The sequence below is a fragment of the Aplysia californica genome, unplaced genomic scaffold (assembly GCF_000002075.1).
Source record: "Aplysia californica isolate F4 #8 unplaced genomic scaffold, AplCal3.0 scaffold00436, whole genome shotgun sequence".
NCBI lineage: Eukaryota > Metazoa > Mollusca > Gastropoda > Aplysiida > Aplysiidae > Aplysia > Aplysia californica.
This window is the reverse complement of record NW_004797706.1, coordinates 153447-163015: the sequence shown is the minus strand read 5'-3', so window position 1 is coordinate 163015 and position 9569 is coordinate 153447. Positions and strand designations below refer to the sequence as shown.

Sequence of the window (9569 nt, the reverse complement as noted above, 5' to 3'; positions counted from 1 at the left end):
CAAGACCCCCCGAGATCTGGAATGCTTTGCCAAGTACTTTAAGAGAGATCAAATCTTAAATTCATTCAAGTGTCAGCTGAAGTCGTTTCTGCTTTCTAATTAATAAGATGAATACCATGTAAAGTGTCTCTTCCCCCACATTGTCTCTTCAGATTTTTAGTATTAAGAATTATACTGCCATACACTGACAAAACACCTCTTTTTTTCGTTTTGGCGGCAAATTTTTTTGGTACTAATTTGAAAGCCTGATCAGTTACCCTACTTGTGAGAAAAAAATAAAATTGAAACTAACTAGTTTTTGAAAAAATTAGAATTCAAATTTTCTTAAGAACTCTATTTTTGAACGGTTACGTTAACAATAAAACCCTTCTTCTCGAAACTGACGTGAATTTAAAAAACGCGTTTTGTCAACTTATGGCAGTATAGCATTTCATTGTTTCAGACAAGAGTTAGTTGGTGGTTGGGGGTGCTCTGGTGTGGTTTCCTTCTTCTTTCCTATCAAACATCTGTCATCCTGATCTCTCCTCCTTTTTTGTGATTGTTACTGTCTTGTAACACCTCTAATCTCTGGCACTTATATGACCTTATTGTGTTGCAAGTGGGGTAAAACACTTACTAATTTAAAACAAGACAAGAGCTACTCTCAGTCACACTGCACTGTTCTGTCCAGTAATCCTTCCATTTTTTCCTCACCCCCCAGCAACTGAACAAGCGGCAGCTCCGGAGGTCAAGGTCGCTGATGTCGGTCCTGTGGGGCGGGAGTCAGGAGGACGACGACTTCGGCAAGGCCAAGAACATCCGGCAGACGGAGCTGCTGGTGGACCTAAGGGAGGCCATTCTGCAGGTGGCCCGGCACTTCCAGAGTCTGGATCCCAAGAACACAAAAGTGGTGAGTCGATTGTTGTCAGTTCACCCTCACGGGGCTCTCGTGGCCTAGAGGTTAAGTTGTTCACCTCTCATTCAAAGGTACCGGGTTCGAATCCGGGTAGCGGCGGAAAAAATTCCTTCTCTAAAATTGTCTCCTTTCCTGCTCTCTAGCAATAATCTGTCGTCTTCTTTCGTCTCCACTTTTTGCCCCCACCCCATCACCTCCTTTGCCCCCTGCTCTGGGCTCCTGACTCTTTCTGCAGCCTTTCTACTGCTATTCCTTGGAGCCTTCTTACAGATTACTTTACTAGATCGATAACAACAGCTTACTTTCAGCCACACCCCTGATCTTCTGGTAGGAAAGATCTACACCTAGCCTTCTCGGACAAGGGCGAAAAATCTCGGAGGTCCCGCGTGCAAGTTGCGCACATTAAAGGTCCCTTGGTGGTCCAAAATCGATAAGAGGGCAAAATTCAAAATTTCCTACCAACTGAAAATGTTTGGTGTGTCCCGCGTGCTCATATGACCTTATACAGTTGCGAGCACCGTGCAGCACTTACCCCTCCAAAAAAATGTTCACGCTAGTGGTGGGCGACCCAAAGAATACAAAAGTGGTGAGTTGATTTTGTCAGTTGACGCTAGTGATGTTAGGTTCCCCATGATTGAAAGCTAGGAATCGTAGGAATTGACTCGGAACTCATTTTTCCCCTGAAAGCTACCTGTTTTTTTCCAAATAACTTCAGGATTTAGGATTACCTTGATATTTGGAACACTGCCAAGCACTAACCCTGACCCTAACCCTAGCCCTGCCACGAGGCAGAGGTAGGCCATGGGAAATATGAGGAGATGTGTGGAGAGAGACATGAGAGAGATGAAGCTCACTTGAAGCGAGCCAGGAAGGATGGCTCAGGACAGAGATAATTGGGAGGAGCTTGTTGGCGTCGGTGGCCTATTGGTTAGGCTACCGGACTCGTAATCGTAAGGTTGCGAGTTCGGAGGTTCGAGCCGCTGGCCTGACGTTGTGTCCTTGTGAAAGGCACTTTACACGGATTTCCCTCACTTCACCCTGGTGGGAATGGGTACCCGGCCATAGACAGTGAAAGATCTTGTCAGTATGTTAGTGTTTTAGCTCCTATAAATGGCTGCTTGCACTGTATGCTTCCCAGGAAGTTGAGGTTGTTTCAGAATGCTCTCAGGTCTGCTGGGGTAATAGTATAGTATAGATTGTGAAGCGCATAGAGCTTGCTGTTGAGCGGGGATTTGCGTTATACAAAGGCTATCTATTATTATCTATTATGTGGCCTATACCCTGCCAGGGGTGAAAGACATTGATGATGATGACTCTCTTGTAACACCATTAATCTTTGGCACTTATATGACCTAACTGTGTTGCAAGTGTTGTATAGTGCTTACTAAAACTAATCTGTGGGTGCTCTGGTGTGGTTTGCTTCTTCTTTCCTATCAAACGTCTGTCGTCCTGATCTCTCCTCCTCCTTCTATTTTGTGTTTGTTACTCTCTTGTAACACCTCTAATCTTCGGCACTTATATGACCTTATTGTGTTGCAAGTGCCGTAAAACTATTACTAAAACTAAAACTAAAACTAATCTTAAAACTTAATTTGTTTCTACCCTTCAGGTTCTGACGGCAGACTACAGCATGGAGAGTCACGCCAAAGACCTGGAGAACTACGTGAACGTTGCCAGGAACCGACGGAGGAGAGCCAAAGCTTTGCTGGACTTTGAGAGACACGACGACGACGAACTGGGCTTCAGGAAGAATGACATCATCACGGTCAGTTGGAGGGGGTACTTGAAGTGACTGAAATATTGGGGCTGTGTTACTCACTGAAGTTGTCTTTAGGCCATTCCCAAAGGGGGGATATTACCATGTTCTTATTCACAGTAGAATTGTAAATGGGCTGATTTATCAATGTCATGCTCTTACTGTGCTGGAACAATGAAGGGGGAACTGCTGCTTTTTCTTTTCTCATCCTTACTATTGTCATTTTCCTCTGCTTTTTCTGTATGTTTGTCACTCTCTTGTGAACTGCTATTTCCGGGGTGCCTTGATAGTCGAAGCAGACTTTGTGCTGTTGAGGCTAGAGAGGTGAGCAGAGTAAGCCTGATTCCCTGTTTGGACTTCTCTGTTGACATCCACCCCTTGGCGCTCATATGGCCTAATGCAGTTGCGAGCACCGTTAAACCTTACTAAAACTGAACTAAAACTCTGTGTCTCGTGAGTGGTTGGTGGGTGCTCTAGTGTGGTTGCTCTCTCTCTTTCCAATCAAACATCGGTCATCCTTTTCCCTTCTTTTTTTGTGTGTCTTGGTTACTACTCTCGTGTAACACCTCTGATCTTCAGCACTTGTGCGACTTAATTGTGTTTCAAGTGCCGTAAAAAAATTCTCACTAAAAAAAAACACTTTGTGCTTCACAAGCCTGCAGCAGCTCTCCATCAACATAACTGTATTGTTCACCACAGATCATCTCTCGTCTTTGATGGGATTGAGCCTAGTGGGTGGGGAGAGGAGGCTTTAAAACTCACTAAACAACTGGAATCTATTAAGAAATTGAACAAAGGTCATTTGTTTCTATCCATCAAAATAACTATCCATCAAAATAACTATCCATCAACATAACTATCCATCAAAATAACTCTCCATCAACATAACTGTATTGTTCACCACAGATCATCTCCCAAAAAGATGAGCACTGCTGGATCGGCGAGCTGAACGGCCTGCGTGGCTGGTTCCCGGCCAAGTTTGTGGAGGTGCTGGACGAGCGGAGCAAACATTACTCGTCAGCGGGCGACGATTCTGTCACTGAGGCCATCACCGATCTCGTGCGAGGAACGTGAGTCGGCTGCTCTTGTTTTGTCTCAACTCTTTCAATGCCAGAAATGTTCTGTAATTATAATGATAACTTTATCTTATCTGTCAGGTTTTGTTGCAAATACTTTAAAAGTTTATCAGGTTTTGGAGCAAAATTTTAAAAAGTCGAACCGGAAAAGGAAAAATGTTCGTGTCAAAGTATGTGTTGTTTTCCAGGCTGTTGGTATATGTCTCTCTTTTTCTGTCTGTCTCTCTCAGGTTGTGCCCGGCTCTGAAGGCAATTTTTGAACACGGTTTGAAGAAGTCAACGATTCTGGGAGGGAATTGTCACCCCTGGCTGTTTATAGAAGAGGTACGGTGCAGAGTTATTTAAAGAATTAGTACAAAGTTATTTATTGACATTATGGACATTCTTCACACTTGTTTTCGTAATCATTTGTCAGTGGTTGCAATCTTTGTTAATACTTGAAAAGGCTAATATTGTGTTCACAGGTTTATTTTTAATATCTTTGAAAACACATGATTGATCATTTTACAGATAAAAGATTTGATCTTGGAATGAAGTTCCCCTTATTCACAAACTGTTCAGCAGTCATCATCACATAGTACTTAATATAAAATTGGTACTGACTATTTTCAAACATACCAGAAGTGTTTTTGAAATTAAGAAAAATCATGGGCTTCTTGAAGAAGTATTTATTCAGTAATTTTTTTCCTTTTTTTTTCCACTGCTTTGACGAAATAATAATGAAGTCATTTTTGAACTTTTTTAAGGCCTCGATAAAATTATTATTTTGTCATCTTTGTACTTTTAAATTAAGTTATTTTGGTATTTTTTTGACTCAGTAATTTTTTTACTTTTTAAAAAGATTCAGTGATTTAAAACATTTTTGTTTTGTGTGTTCAGGCTGCGACGAGAGAGGTGGAGAAAGATTTCCAGAGCGTGTACTCGCGTCTGGTGTTGTGTAAAACCTACAGGCTGGACGAGGATGGCAAAGTGTTGACTCCGGAGGAGGTTCTTTATAGGGTGAGTCGTTAGGAAGAGGTTCTTTACAGGGTGAGTCGTTAGGAAGAGGTTCTCTACAGGGTGAGTCGTTAGTTGACTCACAGTGGTAAAATGAAATGCGTCTTGTGGTTCGGCTTCTAGGTTCATAATTGTGGTTGGCAGGTTTAGGGCACAGTTCAGTTCAACATTGTGTCTTTGAGAAAGGAATTTTACAGAAATTTTTGGATTTGGCTCAGTCCTTTCAGAGATGGACATTTAATTCGGAGGTCTCACCTTTTTAATTAAAAAAAAAAGTTCTAGATCTTTTACTTTTGAAAAGAAAACCCGTGTGAAGGTAGTTGTTGATCTGATTCATTCTTGTACCCTTCTCCTTCCGAGACCTAACATTGACAACACACTCTATGGAACATTACAGCAACTGCAGCAAACCTGCACTTATCACTACATGGCATTGGACAGAAGGGCGAGAGCCCAGCTGTTGTTGGATTGATAACAACATTACAACAACAACAACATTCACTCTTGAGTATGAATTGGTGCCTGTGAAAGAAAAACAGAAAAGTTTAAAATACTTTTTATACCTGCTGATGTATTTAGTCATTTTCTTATTTTACTGGATGTTTCAGGCTGTCCAAGCTGTGAACATCAGCCACGACGCGTGCCACACACAGATGGACGTGAAGCTCCGCTCCCTCATTTGCTGTGGTCTCAAGTAAGTTAACCCTGTGGGAGATAAGTGGTCGCTTCAGAACTGTTTGGTCCAAAGTCAAAGTGGCTCTTTACTTAAGTCCACTATGATGGACAAAATAGTTCTGAGACAACAAAGTAATGACATTTTTTTGTCAGTTTGGCGTAAAAAAAATTTTTTTGGTCATAGTTGCCTCAATGGGTATCATTCTGATATTGCAAAGTTTTCAAAGTCAAAAATGCCTCAGAGGATATAAGTATATATTTCACATTTCTGTGTTAGCTCTGATATTGACATCAGTGTTTGGGGTCTAGTAGTTAAGCTTTTCACCTTGGTATGAATGAGATGAGAGAGAGCAGTTCCCCCACATGAGAAGATTTATAAATATTGAGCTTCTCTGTCTCTTTGGTGGGGTGTTGTATCCTTCTCTTCTCGGATTGGCCCCAAGAGGCAGGGTTGAAGCAGCCAGACTCTTGAATTGCATTGATGATGTCAATTGGGGTGGGAGATATTTTCAACGTAAAAAGCAGAGTGTTATGTGGATCTTTTTGTTCTCAGTACTTAATCTCTTATCCCCTCTACAAATCTTTCGTTTTCCAAAATCACTCATCTTTTCCATGTTTCTCTTGTCGCCTCTTCCATAAATTTCTCATCTGTTCCACAAATCTCTCTTCCTCTCATCCTTCCTAATTTCTCATCACTTCAGTAGATCTCTCATTGCTTCCTCAAATTTCTCATCCCTACTCTCCCATCTTTCATCCCTTCCTCAAATATCTCATGGTAAATCAATCCCTAGTCGTCCCTTCATTAATGAATCTCTCATTCATCCCCCCGTCGCGGTGTCCAGTGAGCAAGTCCTCCACCTGTGGCTAGAGACCCTGTGTTCCTGCATGGACATCGTAGAGAAGTGGTACCACCCTTGGTCCTTCATGAGGAGCCCGGGCTGGGTGCAGATCAAGTGTGAGCTCAGGTGAGTGCGTGCGTCTGTCGTCTTTACTTTATTGGTTGTCTGTGTGTTGTCTTTGTGAGTGCATGCGTCTGTCGTACTTGTGGGTCTGTGTGTTGTCTTTTTGTGTTTGTGTTGTGTTTGTTCGTCGTCTGTGTCTATTTGTGTGTTGTATTTTCTTTGCGTGTCTGCACGTTGTTTTTTGTGATTGTGTGTAGTGTTGTACCTTTTCTATGGGAGGTCACACTCCTAAATCAGGAAAATGATCAGAAAGTGCAGAGAGCTAATACTGATGTTTCGGGATCGGATTAGTTTTGAAGGGTTTCGAAAAATTTTCTTTATGAAATTTCAAGGTCTTAACTTGAATGTCATTGGAGCCTTAGATTTTCGCTCTAACTGTCTTTAAAGTACCTTTAAACATAGAAATACAATCTTTGAAAAGTCTCATTGCAACTTCTGTTCTTTTTTACCCTTTCTGTGTTGTCTTTCTGTGACTTGTATACACTCCTCTAAACAACTGTGGCTGTTGGTGGGCACTTACTGCCTGAGCCTGTGATGAACTATGTCCAAGATTTTCTGATGCACTATAAAGATCTAAAAATAGTCAGTACGTTAACGTTGACCCGAGATAGAAATGAAATTAACTTTTATATAATTCCTTCATACCTTAATGATTGAATATTGGAAATGGAAGTTACAAATATCTGTAATTCAACCAGTTCTAGAGTTATTCGTTTTGGGACCAAAACAATTTATAGTGTTGCACATTGTATTTTCTCTATAAAGTATAAATTTAGAGTATTTATTTCTAGAGGTCTTCCTTTCCATGTGATGGATAAGTCTTATAACAATATATTGTTTTGTGTAAAAGTGTTTATTAACTTATGATTGCATCAAAAGCACCGACTAAAACGAGGGCACCGATGTCTCTGTATGTTGCAAAGAGAACAAGAGAAGTAATCCATTTTTCTTGTAGGTGAAATATATAGACAGTTACTTCCCTTGCGGTGCTTTGCCTGAGTAATAGCGTTTCTGATGGCGAGAGCATTTTTATGTCAAGGACTATTGGAATATCAGACTAAGAGCTTGTGGCAATATTCTTGTGATTTCCGTAAGCTGAAATAAATGCTGCCTCGTATACACCTTCCATTCCGAGAACAACACGTTTTTAAGCTTTCCGAAAGTTTCTCTCTGGTTTTGGTCATCTTTAAATCTCGACATGATTCCCAGATATCAACAGCGGATAGCTTTATGTATAGATTTTCCAAAGTTTGCTGTTTCTTGGTTTGTGGGACTAATCTTTATCCTACAGACTGGTTTTTTTTGGTCAGAAAATCCAACAACCTGAACTGTTAATATACAGACAGAGAGAGACCTGCCATCCGTGTCTAGGTGGTTTGTATCTTCTTTTTAAGAGTCGAAAAGTAATTCCAAACATCTCATATCTAATTCTGCTTTCGACAATCTTCTTTATATTTAAAATTGTCGTAGTTTGAAGTAAACGACCAGGAGAGGTGATATATTGAAGTGGACCAGTCTTACAGTTGTTTAGAGGAGTGTATGCCTTGTTGTTGTTTCCACATTTGAATTATTATATTATGCTGTACCTCTGAACAAATATAATTAGTATTACATAAAGTCACATCTTTATTGGATTTTCACCATGATCTGTTTAGATGTGTCAATTATCAACTGTGTTCATCTTTCTGTTATATATTTAGTTGAAATTTAGGACTAAGATTGATTTTTTTAAAAAGATTTTATTTTATTTTACTCATTTATTATCTGTACAAATCCTCTTTATTATTACTAATAGATATTTAATCTTCTGTCATACTTGAATGACGTATCTTTCAAGTCTATCCTTTTAGTTCTTGTCTTCTAAATTATTTTTATATCCTTATAATTTACAAAGAAAATTATGTGAAGACCACAATGGGGAACACACTCAGTCATTAACTCAAAATTATTACAATGTACTGCCTTTAGCTCATCTTCCTTTCTTTTTTGCTCCCAAAAAGATCCAACTGAACTATGACCTTTGCCCTGGGTAGAGTTGAATCTGCTCTAATGGCTGCCTGTGTTAGACATCACCTTAACAAATGGCCACTTCCCATTTCTTCTCTACCAGAGTTTTTAACACTATAATGACACTGGGTAAGATGGCCACCTGTCTAATAAGGCCACTTGTGTCCTTGAAGATGGGTTCATATGGTCGTCATAGACAGTTCTGACTGTAGCTTTGAAAAAAAGGATAAAGTGGAAATGACAATTCATTGTCAAGTTTTGTTTTGAATTTGAACTCATTCATTCAGGTTCCTCTATCTAACATCTGAAATTGTGACTTGATTGTTGAACGATTGTGGTCTTCATAAGTTGTTTTTTTTTGTTTTTAAAAAAATGTAGAGCAGAGAATGCCTGTAGACTAGAGGTTGTAGGTGTGAGATCCAACAGTAGCACAGACATTGTACGTTATGTTTAGATAACTCTTATATTTGTTTCATTAGTGATAACTCTTTTTCATATACTAAAGAACTCTGTTCCTTACAGCATCAGTAGGGAAACATGATGGACATCTGTGCTGTGCCAATTTACCCCCTCCAAAAAAAAAAAAAAAAAAAAAGATCTGGTATCTGTATGAAGTAAGGTTAATTTACGATGAAGTCTTTAGCTCTTTTGGATCTCATTGGGGCGATGATTAATTTAGAAGCTATTTTTGTTTTCTTTTCCACTCCCTTTTCATGCTTTTGTTGATCAGAATACTCGTGGCCCTTTTTGCCTGCTGTTTTCTTGCCTGCTGTAGTATGAAATCACCATGTTTTTTTCTGGAATGAATAACGCTTTGACTTTTTGTGTCTCACCTTCATCTGCTGATGTTTCACTTTGAGAGCGATTACCATGATACTTGATTTTAATAGACTGATCCATGATTTTAATAGACTGATCCATGATTTATGATTATAATAGACATTATTTGAGCCATGATATTCGATTTTAATAGACACTGAATAATATTAAGATTCTTTGCATCAAGTGTCAGTACAGCTTAAGTATAAGTAAATACAATTAATGATGTCAGAAAGGCCCAACACAAATCTGAAAACGCATCTGATTAATTAATAATGCAAAGAGAACTAGCACAGACCTGAAAGTCCAGTTTTGTCTGTTTTGCAAGTTCAGAGTTAGACATCAGTGTGTGGTTTTGGTGTTTGGTGGCACGTCTTTCTCAC

General features: G+C 39.7%; 1 protein-coding gene across 1 annotated transcript in view; it reads left to right on the top strand.

The window, feature by feature from the left end:
- LOC101846374 (small G protein signaling modulator 3) overlaps window positions 1–9569 on the top strand; it is a gene marked incomplete in the record, with an annotated part of 71386 nt that overhangs the window by 12874 nt on the left and 48943 nt on the right. Inside the window, 7 exon segments of the mRNA XM_013086102.2 lie at window positions 701–889; window positions 2505–2660; window positions 3558–3721; window positions 3958–4051; window positions 4607–4726; window positions 5332–5417; window positions 6241–6363. Of these exon segments, the coding sequence (XP_012941556.1) occupies window positions 701–889; window positions 2505–2660; window positions 3558–3721; window positions 3958–4051; window positions 4607–4726; window positions 5332–5417; window positions 6241–6363 (932 nt within the window).